At 41.3% G+C, this 20,060-nt stretch overlaps 1 protein-coding gene across 4 annotated transcripts in view; it reads right to left on the minus strand.

The window, feature by feature from the left end:
- Window positions 1-20,060, minus strand: part of LOC116448664 (glypican-5-like) — a 338,454-nt gene that overhangs the window by 139,041 nt on the left and 179,353 nt on the right. For all 4 annotated transcript variants that reach the window (XM_032119434.1, XM_032119433.1, XM_032119431.1 and 1 more), the window contains one exon: window positions 7,997-8,117. In XM_032119434.1, coding sequence (XP_031975325.1) covers window positions 7,997-8,117 — 121 coding nt within the window. The remainder of the gene's footprint in view (window positions 1-7,996; window positions 8,118-20,060) is intronic.

Below are 20,060 nucleotides of genomic sequence, written 5' to 3' on the forward strand. Positions count from 1 at the left end.
GAACTCCTCTCAGCCTGGCTAAGGGCTGTGTGAGATGTAATATACTCAAACCTTTACAAGTACTGTGCACAACACCAAAACAGTGCAAGAGTGTCAGAAGCAAAACAGGCCTATTTTAAGACTGAATTTCTTTAGATTGACAAATAATGCTGTTTCACAGCAGTGGTTCTGCCTGAAACAAAGATTGTTTCCTTTAGTCTTTCCTATTTACTCATTACTTGTGAATGTTTCCCTTAGCAGAAGAGAAAAGCTCTTCCTGACATGGCCTCTCTCCAGTATACAGGCTTGCTTTCTAAATTCCAAGTGTAAGGCAGTAGACACTGAAGAAGAGCAAGGTAGATCAAGAATTCCTCTACCTTGCTCATGGCCCTATTTTCTCCTTCAGAGACCACACAGGGGGACACTGGAAAGTGTGGACAACCTCACCTCACACCATTACCTCTTCCTTTGCTCTCCAAGAAGTACATAACTGATCACATGAACACACATGGCACCACACACCCACAGGTTTTAACTCCCTACACACTGCAGTTACACTGAGGAGATGGATTGAAAGAGTGCTTGCCTGGGCAGACAAGTAAGAAACAACTCACATGAAGCTGTCACAGTTAAGCAACACAAATCAGAGGGCTGCAGGTGCTGTCCATGACCTGCTCCTGAGCTGCTGGGTTGTGCAGGGAGCTTCTGAGGCTGGCACTGGGCAGCAACATTGGGCATCCAGGTAATGGAAACCTTTCAGAGGGACACCTGAGCTGGGGCTTCTCCAGTGCTTCTCCAGTCCAGGTCTGATTCATCAAGTTGTGGTACAACACAACCCAAATTATTGCTGGAACCACACTGTTTGCTTTAGCTGGTAAGTGGATGAATACTTCAGTATTTAGTATTCATTAATCCACTTGTCACCAGCAGTACAGCTCCACTTGAGCTTTACAGAAAAATTCTGGGGTTTAGATGGCCTTTAGTCCTATTCTCTTACGCTGTTTTTTCTGCCTGTCTGCTCCCTTCAGTAGTGGAACAGAAAGAGAGGAAAATGACCCTTTTCTTGCTTTTGGACAATGATCAATCAATTGTTTGAAGACCTTTACCCTAAAGAAAACAATAAATCTCTGCTTTCCTTTCCTATTATGCTAAACTTACCACCTCCAAAAATAAGCATGTTATTGTACTTCAGGAATTAGATCAAAAGTAAATACCATGATCACACTTCTAATGATAATTACTTGAACAATGTACGTAACTCACAATTACCAGAGTGATCAGAAAAATATGGTTAAAAGAACAAAAGAAGTATTTACATAAAAGAGAATTTGTAATTTCAGTTAATTAATTCAACGATGACTGCTGACTTTCTGTCTATAAAAATACCAATTACCATCCAAACCAATAGGCCAGCTCCATGTGTCCTCCCCTCTGTGACCCGCAGGAAGGGGCAGTGCTGGTCAAGAGCAGTAACAATTCCTAGCAGTCGTTGAACACTAACACAGCAGACTTTGGTTAGCACCCCACACCACAGAGAGAGCAGTTACCAGAGTGATGCATTGCTTGTGGGGTGGCAAGAAACCAAAGCATCTCCATTAGTGGTGGAAAAGCTTCCTTTTGGCTGCCTCCCTGCCCTGGGCAGCAATCCCACGCTCCAAAACCTGCCAGTTCTCCCTCATGCCCCAGATGCCTCATGCTCGCATCTCTGCCTGGCCTGGGGTGCTCACTCCAGCCCTCATGTTCCCACCTTCCCCTGGTCAGGTCACAGCAGATCCCTCCACCATCCTCTCCTCAGTAATTCCACCAGAGCATCCAAAACACTTCCAGGGCTCAGGTTGCACTTAACAGCTGCAAGAAGAACTGGGCACCCATACCAAGAGACAGACCCCATATTTATTTTTTTTAGAATAAGACTCTTCAAGCTGGGTTTTTCTGTACGTGAAATGCTTTGGCTCAGCTCTAGATTGAAACAGCAGCTCTGCCCTCCTCTCCCCCACTTGGCTCAAGTCACTACTGTGATTCAAGATGTGATTTTGATTTATTAAGACTAATTTCCTGCAATGAGCAAAACAAAACACATACAATGGTCCATCTGGGCAAATAATTTCTGAGAAGGCTTGCAAGACAAATAGCACAGCACACTGTGAGACACAACACATGAATAATAAAAGGCCATTTTAGCATTATATATTTGCTAGCATATAATAAGATATGCTGGATTTACACTGAGATTTAGATTTGTCTTGTTTTAAAATGCTAAATTCTACTTTAGTGGAGCCAGTATTTCACATTACTGTTTCAACTGAAATCCTGATGCTGGTTCTAGTACCAGGAAGAGGTACTTTCTCAATTTCTCAATTCTAATGAAAATTATTTAATTATGTCTCAAGTCACTATATTTAACAAAACCAAACAGATAACCTGCAGACCTCAGACCAGCAAAAGTTCACTGATTTCAGCCAGGGATGATATATACCTCCATTAGCAACAAATTACAATGTTAACACAGCTGCCCATAAAACAGTGATCCAGTGATGTTTTTTCAGTGTGCTGGACTAGAAAGAACTCTCCTGTTCTGATTCATAGACAAACTTCTGGGTTTGACAGGAGTTTTAGTGCCACAACAGAACGAAGGTTAGAGCTTCCAAACTACTTTCCTTTTTAAAATCTAAGAGGATTGGAGAGAAGAAAACCACAGGTTGGAGCTGCCCAGCCCTGAATGAGGAGATCCAACATCTCCAGATGAACAGCTCAGTGACTGAATCACTGTCATCTGCTCTGCTTGTATACATATATAAATACATATATATTTCCTAAGAAACAGAAAACCATATAGAAGAGACCACACTGAGAAAGATTATTCTCAGTCTTTGAGTAAGCTGGATTGTTTCAAGCATTGGGATGAATTGTTTCATTGCATATGGATTATGAAAAAGATCATAACTTATCTCAGACCTGAGCATTCACAATCTCTATCTGGGAGCAAAGACATGTTTGACTTATCAGGGGAGAAGAAAAACTACCGATGAATCTATTAAGAACAAACATTTTGGAAAAAAACCCCCAAAAAACAGGATGAAAAACTTTGTGTAACTGATGAAGTAATCTGAAGTGACAGTTTGACTTATAAGGGTGAACAATTTTTATACAGCAGGGCAGGAAATAGAAGAAAACAAAACCATATAGTTCATTTGGTCTTTCCTGGTCTTCACAAGATCTTAAACATAATTGTTTCAGGCTTCATTAATTCTATCTTTATTTTATTCTAGTATATGCCTGTCTTGGTGCTGTTTATTAATCAGCCAGTAACTGTGGTATTAATTAAATTATCACTGCTGTTTGCTTTAGGAGACAAGGGTGGTGAGGGCTGTTAATGCCTACACAGTGATGTGAATTCAAAAAGGACCATCACAGCTGCACAGGTGTTTGCTTCAGTGAAAATGTCCCTTTTACCTGGGCTGCAGACAAGCCGAGGCAAGATTCATCTTTGAGGCTTCTCTGCCCCAGAGTGTGGAAAAGCTGCCCTGGAGAACTTACATCTCTGCTGTATTCTGAGCAGCTTTCACTGGCTGAGCAGGGTGAAAATGTCCTTTTTTGTGAGAGTGACAGGGCTGGTTTGGAGAGGAATGGGGGGGACAAGCAGTGTTACCTCTAAGCCTACTGGGGCTTTGAAATACCAGGGGATAGAAGTAGGAAAGCAACAGTCTTTCTCAGGTGACTGCCTTTCCTTCCTTGCTTTCACTGGATGAAACGAAGAACAGAAAATTCTGAATCCTACTCCAAGTCAGCTACAACTCTGGCTAAAAATCAAACCAACTTGTCTCCACTCATATCTCATTAAAAACTCTACAATGTAATAAATTTTATAGATGTCTAAAAAAATACACACTTTTAAATTAAGTACTATTTAAATTATTTATTGTATTATTCCCTATTGTATAACTCAACTAAATTCACTTTCAGGATTAAATTATGGCTGGCTCATAGTATTGGTATGAAACATCTCAGTGCTGTTGCTTTGAACTCGGCTCTAATGGAATCCTCTGTATAGAAGTCTGAAAAGGAATTAACTTACATGCATTTCTTAGTTCAGCTGGCAGATCCATGAGACTTTGGCAGAGAAAAAAAAATAAAATACATGGGTCCCCATTCAGGAAGATTTGCTTTGACATTACTCTTATTTTCTGCACTAGGTTATTGCAGTGTCTTGAACTACAGCCATGCCCTAAGCATTCATCTCTGACAACAGCAAAACACACTGATTCACAAAACCTGTCAAGAGTAGATTTAGGCTGACAAAAACCAAATAAGTCAAACTTGTATAATACTTATTGAATTATAATCCTTTGAGAATGTTGATACCTCTCTGCTAGTAAAGGTATAGTCACACTTTTCCCAGCATTCTCATTTCTTTTTAGAGCAATTGATCCTTGAGGATTTTTAACCTTGGCCTAAGAACCATTTTAATTTGAACTACGAAAAGCATTAAGCTGAAGAAAAACATTAAAACATTTAAGTGTGATTTTGTGGCAAGAAGTAGTACTCAAAGAAGTTGCAATGGGTGATTTTTGTGTTTACCAGCAGTTTGGGTTCCCATCTGTTCTATTCATAAAAAAGAGGGAGGAAAAGATGTTATTTCTGCTATTTTTTCCAAATACACCTGGGACTTCACTTGATCTGTTTCTGCATTACTAAAAGTTACCATAAATTGTAGTTCAGTACCTCTATTGATATGTGAATCAGCCACTACAATAAACCCTTCAACCACCTTATCTGTCAGGGATGCAAATAACAGTAATCGTTGAATAATATTCTCTAAATTTCACTTTACTTTCAGCTTTGCCAAGTGGATATAAAATAGCCTGCTATTTGCATAATCATTTTATAAAAAAACAACAACTATGTGGTGAGGATTTAAGTCCCAGATGAAAAAAAAATGAGGAGCTGCTATAATCTCCAACAAACTGGCATTTCAGCCTAAATGACAGCAGAAATGGAAGATGCCTTGCATACAGATTATTTGTAACATGCTGGAGCTAGGATGCACCAACTAGAGCAAGAGCAGGACAACAGCTTTGTTCACATCCACAGGATTTAAGATCAATGAAGTTATTAGGTCTTTTACCTTTGTGGACAAGTTGTAATATGGAGCTAACAAAGAAAGGGCTGCTGTACACCAAAGCCTGTCAGGCTGGGATTTGAATGAGGGAATTGTTTGCCACTTCTGCCTGGCCAGTGCCACGCCTCTCCTGCTCACAGTGGCCAAACCCTGCTGGCCCAGCTGCAGCTGAGGCTGCTCAGGGATGAGGAGGAGCTGGGCTCCAGCAGTGGAAGAAGAAGGCAGAGAAGAAACTATCACAGACAGCAGCGATTAGATTTGATCCAGAAATCATTAAGAGTTGCTGAGCTAAGGCAAATCTTTTAGGAAAATTAATCCTGTTGATTTGAACGTAGCTGTAGTTGACAGCACTCTCCAACCTCAGCAAACTGAGCCAGCAGCAGGTTATTCTGATTTCAAACACCTTTGCAAAACAGAGGGAGAGACTGAAAGCCAACAGGTCCAAGCTCCCTGAGGGAAAGATGCAGCACAGCTGGAGCTCGTTTTCTTGAGACAAAAATGTTATTCCTTTAAAAATTTCATCACACCTTTCTCTTATCCAAGAATATGCTTTCTTCTGGATAGTTTAGCAATATTACTTAAGTTGTAGAAGATTGCTGGGGCCCAGACACACCGAATCCCGTATGATGCACATTCTGGGCACTGCTTTGCTCTCTGCTCCCCAGGCTTCCCGCCCCTCTGGGATTGCTTCTGTGTGCACAGTGTGCAAGTACTGCTCCAAACAGTGCTGCAAATGTGAAGTGCTTAAGAAGATACAAAGACAACACCTTATTTTAGCAGTGTTTAAATTTCACCCCACACATTGCTAAAAAAAATTTTTAAAATATATTTTTATGAAAAAAATCAATTTGTCCATAAAATTAGTAATGGAATTCTGTACAACTCTACAGTCTACACACCCTATTGATGACACTTTAAACTCCTGATTTAATCGGCTTCTCAGTGTCAGTTTTTATTTGTACAATAATATCACAACTGAAACAAAAATCCAAGAAGTAGAAAACAGCTACATGTGTTTGATGTTGTATGTGAAAGCCTTAGATATTTAGCAACTTCTTTGATGCTTTGATCTCCAAAGAAATCTTACTAAAATTATGATCAAAGGATTTTATATTATTCTAAGTACTTAAGAACGAACCATCTTAGGGCCATAATCAGTATTCTGTTTAATCCTTCACCCTTGGAATCCATTATTGCTAAGCACCTCAATCTGGTGGGAGTTGCATTTACTTAATGATGATATTCTCCTAACACAGAGTTAGAAGCACCAGAAAGCAACACTTCCAACTTAGAGCCAAGAGCTGGATTTTATTCTTCTGGCTAAAAAGTGCTTTTAAAAGCTGTTTTTAAAATGTATGTAACTTAAGAAAATTGGTATGCAGCTCAGACCAGGCAGATTTTTATTTTTCTACAGCAGACAAAGAAATAGAATTTCCAATATGCAACTACTTTTAATTTAATCTATTTCTAACTATTTCCTATTGTCAGTGTTTATAGAGGACTATTACACAGATAGATATATCTAATATTTATAAAGTAAATTAACACTCTACTTTATAACATGCAAAGACTATGATAAATAATGAATTATCCTTTTCATCAATCTGACCACATAATGTCTATTTCATTGTAATATTGAGTACTGCACCAGACTGGTTGCTGTAATCCCCCATGGTGAGTTAAATCAAAGGGTGTGATACAAAGAATCCCTAAACTGCAGCCTTCAGAACAGGAGAAAAACATTAGAGCCAAGCAAGATTTAACAAAAACACAGTTACTGCTTAGATTATGGATTTACCACCGTTGGTTGATGAGAGGTAAGGGAGGATTGGACTTTTTCAAAAGCAAGTAGATGAATCCCTGACTCCCAGGCACAGCCATAGCCTTAACAACCTCCCACATCCTGACTAAGAAATTCCTTCTCAGTTTTACCTGTGCAGATTATTCTTCTTTCTGCACACCCCACCCACAAGGGTGGGTTTCCTACTATTTATAACCCCATGCTCCATCGCTTTTAATGGTGAAAGATGACGAGCAGACTGATGTGCAAACACCTCTGCTGTGAACACACTGCTGTAAGCATTCTTCCAGGCTGACAAGAAAACACACCTGCTCTAAATGAAAATCAATCTCTGTTAAATCTGTTCGCTCCAGCTCGCTTGGACTGGCGCTGCTTTAGAGCTCACAAAGAGCTGTGCTTAGCAGGAGGATCACACATTCAGCTTTGGAAGATGTCAGGAGCACCAGGAATGCCAACTGCATCTGAGGGACCCAAATACATGCCAGAGGCAGACACAGGTTAATCACATCTCTGAAAAACCCATTGGAAGGTTATCTTTCCTTTTGGACTGAGGGGCTTGAGAAAAAGGCCTGTCAAGGAAATGTTTTCCAAGGCACAAGGTTAATTCATCTTGGAGCACCCTCCGTCCTGACTTCAGCATTCCCTGTAATTCCATTGTCATGCCCTTACAGACTCATTTTGGGTTTGATCTGTTTGTATCTCCATCACTGAAGAGCAGGAAGCTGCACAAACAAAGGATAGTCCTCCAACCCAGGAGTATCCCAGGACTCCTAAAGGCACCAGAATGGCCTGCCTGCAGTCCCAGGCTCCGTGTGAACTGTGGGGAGCAGGAGTTCCTCCGTGCTCCTGGGGCTGTGGGCTATAGGACAGTTCATCAACAGCTAGGGAGCAACTTCAAGGGAAGTCACTCTGCCTCGCTGGAGTTCACAACCCAGCTGGGACAACGGAATCTTCAGCTGCCTTTTGTACAAATCCACACACACCATAGCTACTTCAGGCCTATAATCCTGGAAGATGGAATATGATGAGCAGTACCACTTAAGAGATTTTACCTTCAGCTGCATGATAAAATGCTTTTATCTTGGAAAATTACTTACTTGATTAAAGTGCTGAAGTTTTTCAATTAAATTGTTGATGAGTGGGTCCAATCCTCTGACTTTCAGTTCTGGATTATTAATTTGTGCCTTCAGTCCATTGGAAACAACTCTGCTGGTGTAACTGAAAAACAGAAAAATACCACATCAGTGACTGGAACCATGTCCACCAGAATCAAAAACCGTATTACAGGTGACTTACAAAAAGAAAGTATTTTGTAAGTGGGAATAAATTTCTTAATAAATATTTATGTTTTTAAATACACCAACCAGAATAACAGTCAATGTTTCTTGCAGCATCATTTACCACTTCAAACTATTCAAGTCATGAACCAACAGCAATTTCATAAATCACAGAGAGGTTTGTTTTATTCATAATTTAATATTTGAACCTTTGTAACTAACATTCTCAAGTTCTTCAATACAGCAGTCAAGGCTGATAGCTTCCAAAAATTCACTCTTTTGTTATTTCAGAAACTCAGGGAATTTAAGATGGAAATTACATTGCACGAGATTGAAGCAAATTCCAGTGAAAGGGGAGTCTGGTTTGAAAAAGATTCATAATCAAAGTGTGGAGTCCTCTTGTCAGACCAGCTGGGGACACTGGGGAAAAACTCTCTGGGGACACTATAAAGCAGCAGGTGCTGCTCTACCATAGTTCCCCATGGAGCCTCACCTGCCATGGGCCACACACAGCAATTCTCTCTGACCAAGCCCTGCTTTTTCTGAGGAACAACGGATCTGTCTCACCCACTTCTCTCACTGATTGTTGACTGAACAGTTCCTGCCAGTCTTTTCTAGGAACACCCCACAAGGTATTCTCAATCCTGCTTGGGCTGGGGCTCCACCCAGGCACTCTCATGCGGAAAATCCTAGGGTTGTGCACACCTGGTCTCTCCTTCTCTACACATCTATACCACAGCTGAGGAGGTGAATTCATCGGCACGTGTTTGCTGAATGCAGTGCTTCTTAGAAGTACCCAGACTCCTTCATATTTGCTCCAGCATTTATCCGTGTACAGTTTAAATTCAACCCCTCCAACCAGACTGCAGGTTGCACAGAGCTACAGAGCAGCCGTTTTTTTGAGAGTTATGGTTTTTATGGTTGTATGAAACCCTCAGCTCAGCACTCATTTGTAACAAAGGTGATCAGGGATGTTTTGCATGACCAGCTTTGAACTGGACAATGACTGTTCACATACCAAACTCTCCCAGACTCAAACACACACCAGGGAGGATCTCATTAAAGATTCAAAATTGGAATCTTTGTAAGTGAGGGAGCCACTGGCTCTGCTCCTTTGGACTGAAATGTCGAGAGACATATCCTGCTACATCTTTCACTTTGATCATCCCTACACACTTGGATATGCCAGATGTTCTCCTATCAGTGAATTCTTCACTGTAAACCAATTTGTGCTGAAGCTGAGGACAGCACTTCTGAGTAGAAAAAAAGGCCCAAATTCTATAGTAGAAAGGCAACAGAATGAATTGGGGGGAGACCAAGCTCTCCAAATATATTCATCCTATCTTAGTTTTATTTAGGATGAACCACAAATTTGTGCAAACTGCTGGCAGAAGACACTGTAGTACACTGCTGCTAAAGGTGTGGCTTAGAAAAAACTAACTGAGAATGGCCTGCTTTTTCAGTAAACTCAATAAATGTCACTTCTCAGGGAAAAAAAAAAGAAAAAAATTGTTTAAAACAGAGAATTGAGAAAAATCAATGTTTTGCCCGAATAGCCAGATAGTATTTAGAGGACAAATGTTAAGGAAAACCTTTTTCACTGAGATGGTATTTTTTTTGTTCACTGAGCCTTTTAAAGACAATGTTCTATTTTTTCTTGCTATGTAACTCATATATGTATAAACGAATCTAAAGTATAAATTTTCACAATGCAATGGCACACCCAAAATGATGGTAGGGCTCAGATCTTAGAAGCAGACCCAGATGGACGGATGTCCCCAGGAAGAATCCAGCTTAAGTACTGCTTTGAAGCCAAGGCTGGTATGGACTGTATCCATCTACATCAATTCATCTGGACAACAGAACAACACTGCTGCATCTTACCTGCCTTTACCTTTGTTCACAAATCATATTATTTGCTGAATGCTCAACATAGTTCATTCATGTGAAAACAAACACATGGTGACCCACTGTAGAAGTACAGGGACACGTGACACAGCTTCCTGAGATCATCTAGTTCCGACACAAGAGAAATTTAACTTAATGGGACAGCTCCTGGCCTCTACCAGTCTGTTTGGGGATTCCCCGAGTGTGCTGCTTTGTCTCATCAGAAACTCATCAACAGCAGCAAAATGCAAGGGTTTTCCTTTTCCCTGCTTTTGACTGCTCTCCATTCAACTCCTGGTTAGAGCTACTGGAATTTCTCTAGAGGTTTATGTCACTATAATACTGGATAAAGAAACCTCTGGGTTGGCTGGGGTGTTTTTTGGCAAATGACATTAAGTTTTTCCCCATGAATCACAAGCCTCCATTAACTGCCCCTAAGTGGTATTACAAACCTACAGCACTGCTTGGAGTTTGCATAAACACCACCAGTTCAGAGACAGCAGCAGCAGCATTAATGCCAGAATCCTCAAAGCGACCCAGAATGGGGAAAGTCAGTCTCAGCCAACTCATACTTACTGCTGTTGCTAAATACATACTCTCTTCCACATACAGAATTACCAGGAAAATAGGCCCATTTGGAATGAATGAGTTCACAGTCCATGGAGACAAAGTGGGTGCCTGTATCCTTCGAGTTCCACCCATGTTTAAGGAGTCACTCTTTAAAGCTCTGGAGATAAGCATACATTATGCACAGACATTTCTGTTGCCGAGATTGTTTACAGTTAGATTCATAACACAGCTTAACTAAATTCCACGTGTCAGAGACTGCATTCACACATGACCTGTGTGAATCCTGCTTCAGATCCTTTATCTCCCTGGTGCCACTGCCAAGCGCATCACAACTGGCCCAGCTCTGGTCTGGAACGTGTCCTGACCAACTGGAAAACCCCCGAAAACCAACCGGAGAGGTGAAACAGATGTGATCTGCCCTATGAATAAGGTAAAAAGCTGGTGTAAAAGAAGGCAAAAGACTTCCAGAGCACAAAGCCAGCTCTTGGGTTTTCCCATAATAACCTGCTACAAGCTCTGCTTGTCCTGGGTGTTCTCACTGGGAGATCACCATTAGAACAAACCTGAGCCTGGAAAGACTCAGAGGAATTAGGAGATGGTGATTTCAGAGAAAAGGGGCCACAGCTCTTGAGGGGAAGGAGACAGGGCAGAGAACAGCAGGAGAATTGCGCACCCAGCAAGGAGGGAGTAATTCCCCCAGTCCATCCCAGCCAAGAACCAAAGCCTGCTCTAGAAGCAGACATGTCCATCTGACCCAAACCACCACCCTGCAAACTGCAGATCCTTCTACTATCTCTGTACCACGTTAGAATACTTTGAAATAAACACTATACATTTCCTGAAAGATAATCTGATTACTTTATTTCTTTGCACTATCTAAACCATTTTTTTTGTTGACATCAGATCCTGAATTACTGGAAATGTACATTAAGTGAGATCAGAAATTGGCTTGCTTTATTTAATAACCTGCAATTTAACTGAAATATTGTAGTACAGAATTGCTAACTCTGGTTACAGCTCTAGTACTTTATTCAAACTAAACCCAGAAATGTCAGCAGGAATGGCCAGGAAAGTTGTATTAAAATATTGTCACTGGAGCAATCCTGAAAGTAACTGTTACACTGGAGCCCAATGAACAGCTTCTGCAGACAGAATTTTCATCTAGATCTCAAGCCTCAGGCCAATGCTATTCCACTGATTGATCAGGCTAAGCTATGATACTTTAAAAAACCAAAAGCAAATTATAAAAACAACAACCTCCCAAACCCAGCTTTTCAGTATTTCAGAAGAACAGTATCAATTATTTTAGATCTTAGGTAAGGCTCATCTCAAGTTTAAAAAATGGTAAAAAGTGAAATACTGTTTACATATGGGATTGCATTTCAACTGAAGATATATGTTTTTATTTCATAAATAAATAAAGATAAATTAAGATATTTGAGTAAAAACACCTATTTTAAAAAGCCTGATACTCTTCTGAAATGTGTCTTTTTCAGCTCCTAATGGTAAAAGGAATCAAGGGACAGGGTTTTCTCAAAGTCAAATATGCCTTTAAAAAAAGCCAAAAAAACGCCCATATAAAATAGAAATAACTTCAAATTCCAGCAAATGACTGCAGGAGCTGCCTTAGAGACAGATCTAACCAGTAGTGATATTTAGCCACAAAAGCCCAAGAAACAGGGTGTTGTTTTCACACCACTTCCTTGCTGCCTCCCTGCAGGAGACCACAGCAGTCAGGATGCTGCAGGCAGCTTATTGATCGCCTCCAGCTGGGAGACGGCTTCCACTGCGCCACATTCCTCAGGGATTACCCTGAGCTGTGCCACCAGCAGCCACAGTGCCGTGCTGCTGTGTCCAATGGCCTCTCTTTCCTGAATTAAAACAGCTCCACCACATCCACTCACCCCAGGGATTATGGAGCAAGACCCCAGCATATTCCACATGCTTGGGAACATGTACTGAGCATTTCAGGATTATCTACATTGGAAATTCAGGATACCTGGAACCTGAACTTCATCTCAATGCAGTTCTCTTAATTTTATTTTTCTGTTCTCCACTTGAGTATTTGACCCAACACAGCTGTGCAAGAGGCATCAAAATTTTTATTTAGTTGTGGGATAAATGGAACATCAAACATCACATGGCAAAGCTGAAAATCTGAGTCTTATATTCAGTTCATAGGAATTCAGGAAGTGCAGTAAACATCTCTATGGGACAAAAACTGCTTTTGACAAAATCATTTGTCATACAATCTTAAGAGTTGCCATATATGTAGAAGACGAATAAAATTTACTGTCTACGAAATTGAATCTATTTTGCTGAGACGTTTCTAATTTTGTAATCACATTTTTAAAAAATTAATTACACGCTATATATCATCAAGACAGCAATACCTAAGCACAAATATTTTGTCATCTGCCATGTATTTTTTTCATCAGTATTGTTGGTACTGATTGAATAATTCCACTATGATCAACAAGGGCTAAAACAGCAACACCTTTCTGAGACATACTAGGAAGTACAAACTCTTCCTGAGACTAAAAATCACACTTCACCATTTATTTCTTTGGCATTATAAAATATGACTGTCCTGTTTTCTGTACAAATGTACAAACTATTCTGTAAGAAACCAGCACCCCCCCCCCCCCCCCCAAGAGAAGAACACATTGGAAATCTACAGACAGGACCGCGTGAAAGGAAATATCTGGATTCGCAGTCTTCTAAAACTCAGCAGTTGCCCAGCAGCCTGCTAAAGCCAGAGAGCTCTAGAGTAAGCCACTCATTTTCTAGCAAAATCATAAAGTGTTGAGACAAAGTGAGAGTTTACAGCATTCATTTCACATCCAGCTTTGCTTCTTTCATCTTTGTGCATAACTCATTAAGCAAGAAATCATCCCAGAGATCCATGCTGTCTGCAAGCCCTCCCAGAAGTAGACGGCACTGTGCGGACAGAACTACAGGGAATTGAAACTGTGCCTTTCTCAGCCCATGTGTTTGACAGGGAGGCATTGACTGCAGCAGCCGGTTTACCTCAGCAAAATACTCAGCACAGCACCAGAGCAGACACCACCCACCACTGAGTGACTCGGAGGTTAAAGGGTGATGGGGGAGAAGGAAGGGAAGAGCTCTGAATGTGCCATTTAGTAAGAAACAATGAGAAACATGGATAAGCTACTTAACTGGTCTTGAGATCCACTGAAAAACTAATTCAGTTACATTAGGGATGGTTCACCAGATGGTGTGTTTTGTCTTATATTTATTCATAATTTGACCCTTGGGTTGGAATGGTTTGCCTGAAATTCAATAATGTGAATCCACTGCTGATCTACAGCAGCCTGTGTTGTCCCCAAATTAATTTTTGGACTTTTCCCTTGCAGTTTTCAGATGCAGCCCTTGGAGTGTGTGACCCTCTGACCTTCAGGGCTCTGCAATCCTTGGTTTTCTCCCAATTCAAGGAACACAGAAATGTGCACCAACTAGTAAGAGCAGTAACAAAAACTGTGTAGTTGCAGATTGTGACATAATTCATCAGGATTATCAGCTTTGATCTCATTAACCCCTCTGCCCACTTCTTCACAAAGTGGCAAGAACAAGCACAACACATGGCAAATGCATATCCCTTGCCAGGTTATCACAGTTGCTTGTCACTCAGTGAGTAACTTCAAGGAAGGAAAGAAAATGTCATTTCCCTGAAGTGTTTCTGAGCACGACTCTCCATGAGGAAAAGCCAGCCAGAGCAGGACCCCCCTCAGACTCAGCTTTCCTTAAGCTGCTCTGCACAATGAACTAGAGAGGGGTGAGTCCCCTCACCTCCTCCTGAGCTTTGTCACTAAAAGTGACCAACAGACAGGCTGTGCTTCATCTCTGAGCAACTCCCACAACAGCACTGCTCACAAAAATGTCTCGTATCACACATTTTGTCATTTCTGTACCAGCTTAGCAAATCTGGTTACAGTCACTGAGCATCACATGGCTGATAGATCTCCAAGAAAGGGATGATCAACCCATGACCAGTACTGTTCTCTAAGGAACTAAGCTGCCAAAATAAACACTTTATTTAAACAAAAACCCCACAAACAACCAAAAAAAAAAAAAAAAAAAAAAAGAGAGAGAGAAAAATAAAATAGAAAATAAATACATCTTGATAAGTTTACTGTCACAATCAGTAGCCATGACAGAAAAAAACTGCAACAGTTTGCAGATTTTGCTGTTGTCTTACAATTTTTTCTTTTCACCCACCCCTTGAAGATTCAGTGTGTGAATGCTTCGTAGAACTAAATCTCAGAGGATCTTCATGACTTTAATATTTATTCAGTAGCCTGATTCATTAGGTCACTCTGTAATTAACTGCCTTCACTTGAGTGGATCTGATCCTTGTTTGCAAGGAAGGTTTCAGTCAGGCCTCTCCTCAGGGCAGAACTGCAGCAGGAGCCCCTGACACCGGTGAACTCTGGCAAGTGACACCAGGCAAGGGCACATGCTGGGAAATCCTCAGGGCTGCAGAGGTGCCAAGCCCTTGCATGGAGACTGCAGGCTCCTGTGAGACTGCTGAAAGTCACATCTTAATGCTTCTCAGGAAACCTGAAAGCCAGCAAGGAATTCGGTTTGTTTTTAAGGAAAGAATCATTGCATCTATGCCAGTGTACAATTCTACCGAAGGAGATGGAGTCACCAGGGTAAAATCTGGATGCACGAAGGAAAACAATTTCATGTATTCTACACAATCAGCTGAGCACAACTGCTGCAACATTCTCCAAGAGAAAGGCTTCTCTTTTGAAAAATACCTATGCAAAGAGTTCATTTTGAAATGATTAAGTAACTGCCAACAGACTACAAGAAAGCTCAAGTCTGGCACATAATGAGTTTAGCGGCCCTGAAGATTTTGTGAAGCAGAACTGACACAATGTGAATTCCATCTCTGCCAGAACTGGGCTCCAGTGGAAGTTTCACAAATAATCTTATTTATTAGCAACTATGGAAAACGATGAGACAAATACAGTGTGCTAATGGGATAATTAGAAAAGGAAAATCACAAAGCCGAATAGCATTTATAATGGTCTTTCTCCACTTCTACAGGGCTAAAAAAGACTTCCTGTAATCTAGATTATAGACAGTTTTAAGACTGCAGCTACAAAACAAGTTACCAGATGGCTTCAAGTGACTGGATGATGCCAGCCCATGAACACCCTGAGAATGAGTGAAAAACAAAGAGAGAGCATACATGTAAGAGATCTCAGCCTCAAAAAAGATGTGTTCATCAGTTTGTCCAAAGTCATGCTGAAAATGTATTGACTGGAGCTTCACAGAATACTGCAAAATGCTTGAGAGTGCTGCAGAAGAAGTTATTACAGATTGTTGGTGAAACAGCCTTCATGGTGTATGAGAAGTTAATACTACCTTAAGGCACACTGAGGGCACCAAAGAAATTTGTAGAAGTTAATTGGACAATCTTTATTATGCCAAGGGAAAGAAGGTACTTGCCTGGAATACCATCAGATAGGAAACTCTTTAGTTTCAAGTGAAATAAGCTCTTCAGGACACACAAATGGTACCTCTATACCCGTCAAACTGAATATAATGAGCAATGAAAATGATACAAACCCAAAAGCTGATATCCTAACTGGGAAGTGGAGGCATAAAGAGCATTCCCCATTATAATGACTCGAGAAACAGAATAGAAAATAGAACAGTAAACAAAAACTATATACCTATCAAAGTAACATCTGTGGCCATTCCTAAGGGAAAAGTAAAGCTAATCTGAAACACCTTTTCTCAGCAACTCCCAGGCCAGGAGAGAGCCTTCTTTGAGTAAAAACAAAACAGAGCCAAGATAAATCCTGACAGAGAAACTAATGCTGCCCCTCTTGCAGACTGGCAGCTTCCACTCTGTTCCAAGGGCTGGGCAAAGCAAATGGAGACAGATGACTGCCTAACTTTTGTAACTGCCAGACGGAAGACACTGGTGGAAAAACACGACTGACTCAGCAGAAAATACAGTCTTAGGAGAGGAGAGGACTTGAACTCTTACAAGAAAATAGGAAAAGCAGACAAAATAAACTTAGCAGTGGAGAGAGAATGAGCACCAAGCAAGGACTCACAGTTCTTGGTTGACAGGACTTTTGACAGGCCAGGGCAGCAAGAATCCAATTGCCTTTCTGAAAACCCTGGTTGCAGATACTTAACAATTAGTCTTGACAGATGACCATGGTTATACAAAAGGATATTCCCAGCATAGGAATTTCTATGAAGCAAAATGGAAAATGTCCTAATTTGCACACTATCTGACATATGTCACAGGGAGAAGAACTTGCCTGTGGCTCATTAAAGGCAAAACAAAACAAAACAGAAACAGATTAATACTGAGGTCAAAATTCCAGCTTTCCTCAGAAGCCAGTTTCTCCAAATGCACTTAGATACACATGGGAGATTAAAGAACAGATGTCAATAATGAGTACATGAACTCAGCTCTGTATGAACTCAACTCAGGGACTGAACTCTGCCCTCCAACAGTCTTTGCTAATCCCCCTGGCTTTGGCCCCGCACCATTCTCGCTCCGCCTGCAGCTCCTGCCTCAGCAGCCCTGGGTGTGCACTGGGCAGATGGAGCACACCAGATACACCATTCCCTCCCATCTTATGCCAAGGAGGTATTTGAATAGTCCAGCCCACTCTCTCTCCCAGGCTCAAGCATAAGGCGGCTGAGATCTGCACTTTCTGAAGCACTGTGGCTTCCTGTGGCTCCTTAGGGATGTCTCTGACCATTATGGATTCTGAACATGCACTAATGCACATACATTCTATTTCATTCCTTTATACTGTTTTCCCAATGTATTTATGCAATATATTCGCTGCAATTCTTATCTGCTCCAGTGTCTCCACTTTTGCCCGGGTCTTAATGTCTTAGAGCAGGTGTTTGGTCCTTGAGTCACAGATGAAAAGGTTATTTACCTTTCTGGGCTGCCAAGGTACATAGTTCCAATTTATTCCTATTTCCAGGTTAAAACTTCATCACGAGGATGGTGATGCTAAGTTTTTATGTAAGTAAAAAGTAAACAGGAGACCTTAGTGCTGTACAGAAAGAGATCAGACACTAAGATTTCCAAATCTCCTGACTTAAGGGTTGTTAAACTCCTTCCCTTTTGCTTCTTCTTTTCCCCCAGCAAGAAGGCTAGCTGAATTCATTATTCCAAAGCATCCAAGTTTTATTCTTTAGAGAGGAACATGTATTTTATTGCAGAAGCTACCTGTTCATCTCACTACCAGACTTATACACTTCATTCAACTCCTTCCTTTGAAACCGCCTGACATGGATCAGGACAATTAACACTTACTGTCCCCCTAACAGTAAAACAACAGCCCAACTGCACTCAGTTAATCCTGTGCCACTGATGATGGCTACAGGCACCAGACTGGGCTCAGCCTGGAGACATCCTCACTGCTGGAATTCCTCACAGGCACACCAAAGCCTCTGCCACACTGGCACCACAGGGGGATGTGCTCAACACAGACCTTTTTGGTGCCAGCTTCATGGTTTGGAAGCACTGTTAAAAGTAGTGCTTTTAATTTGTTCTAGAGTTTACCTAACTCAGTATTTGATGCAGTATTTCAGTATGTAGCAAAAATCACTGTTTTTATTGCTCCTGAAAACACTGCAGAAAATGTTAGTAGTAGTAAAGGGCAAGTAGGGCCTAGTTATGGAGACCACAATGTCTTTGCAGTTATCCAAGACAAATGTTTACCCAGGTCAAGGTTGAAGAGCTGGAGAGAAATGTGGGAAACTGAGCAGCCCCTATTCATGTTTTTGTCATTAAATACAAAGCATTGTTTTCCTCCTCAAGTGTTTGGTACTTCTCAGAAAATAGCTGCACTAGAAGAGAGGTCAAATGTAGAAAGATTTTCCTGTCATCACAAATCTGGAACAGAGAATACTTATACAAAAATCAATTTACTTGACCTACACTGTTCAATTTTTCTGCTAATACTGCTGGAGATTTATGTCTGGTTAAAACTGTTCCCTTCTGCAATTCAGCGTCTCTCCCGCTTGATTTTGCAGAAAGGTCACAGTCCTGAGTTCATGATTTTATACTTTGCTGCCACAGAGACAAACAGCAACACAAATTCAGCACAAGTTCGCTGCAGGATAAACGACAGCAAGAACCACATTGTTGGGGAAAATATATTTAATGCACACAAATGCATGCACCACAAAATATTGTGTGCAGAAGAAGACCTAAGAAAAAAATAAGGGCAGGGAATCCCTTTCCCCATGCTACAAAAGTCCTCTTCTTGAAAAACCAAGTTGCCAGTTCAATCGTGGGATACACAATCTTACTTTGACAGTTACTTTTAAGCTAGACCATAGCAAATGGGAAGAGTAACTACTTCTGACATAGTTGCAAGTTAGTGGCATGTTTCCCCTACAGTTTTGATTTCTGTTGCAGAGATTCCCTTTCCTTAAACCTCTGCAAGAGCTCCAACACCTCTGTGTTAGATGCAGACAAAATCAAAATCCTCAGCATAAAACCCCCAAGTAAGGAAACACAAGGCAGATCACGAGGCTCACCAAGGACAGGTAAACTCAAGCAACCTGCCCATCACACATATAATGTAGCACACTCACAAACATGCATTTTTTACTTTTCAGCTAAAAGGTGCAGACAACTGAAAACAGACAAATAAATAGAATGAATAACATAATACAGAAAAACCCAAGCCTGACAGGACACTGAGCTAAACACAACAGAGAAAGCCCCTTCAACAAGGTCCTGATGCTGCAGTGATGGCCCTACAGCCCTCCCCTACAGAAAGCCCAAGTTGACTTGACCTTTTCTTTGCATGTAAGTATAATCACAAATAATCTGTTTAGTAATAACATTATACTCAGTTTATATTCAGGGGATGAAGTAATGGTGCCTTAAGCAGAAATCTTAAAAGGACCCTGTTCCATCCAGTTCCCATTGATCATCTGGGCCTAAAAAACGTAAGTTCACACTTGAAAGATTCCAGTGGGCAAGGAACCAAACGCTCTCCTGCCATCACCCACCCACTACATCCCTCTTGATCCTCTCTGGTTCAGAGCAACATGAAAAACAGGTGCCTCTTCCACCCTCCCAGGCAAAGGCACACCAATCCAACTGCTCTGTCACCAATACATTGCTGGAATACTCGCCTCCAGGTGCAGAGGTGCAACTGGAATTTCTCCTCCGCCCTCCTGGCCCCCTGTGAAGATCAAGATGCAGTACCCAGGACTGCCCTCCCAGCACAAGCCCAAGGGGACACCTGAACAGGCAGTACCCATGGGCAGGGCTGCCATGGCCCAGGCAGAGCAATCCCTACTTGCCTGCAGGAGGAGTGAACGAGCTGCCTTTTACTGAGTGCTCCTAGAGAACACTCCTGGCACTTCACTGCACAGCCCAGGCACTTCCCAG

Source organism: Corvus moneduloides, chromosome 10 (assembly GCF_009650955.1).
Source record: "Corvus moneduloides isolate bCorMon1 chromosome 10, bCorMon1.pri, whole genome shotgun sequence".
In the NCBI taxonomy this organism is placed as follows: domain Eukaryota; kingdom Metazoa; phylum Chordata; class Aves; order Passeriformes; family Corvidae; genus Corvus; species Corvus moneduloides.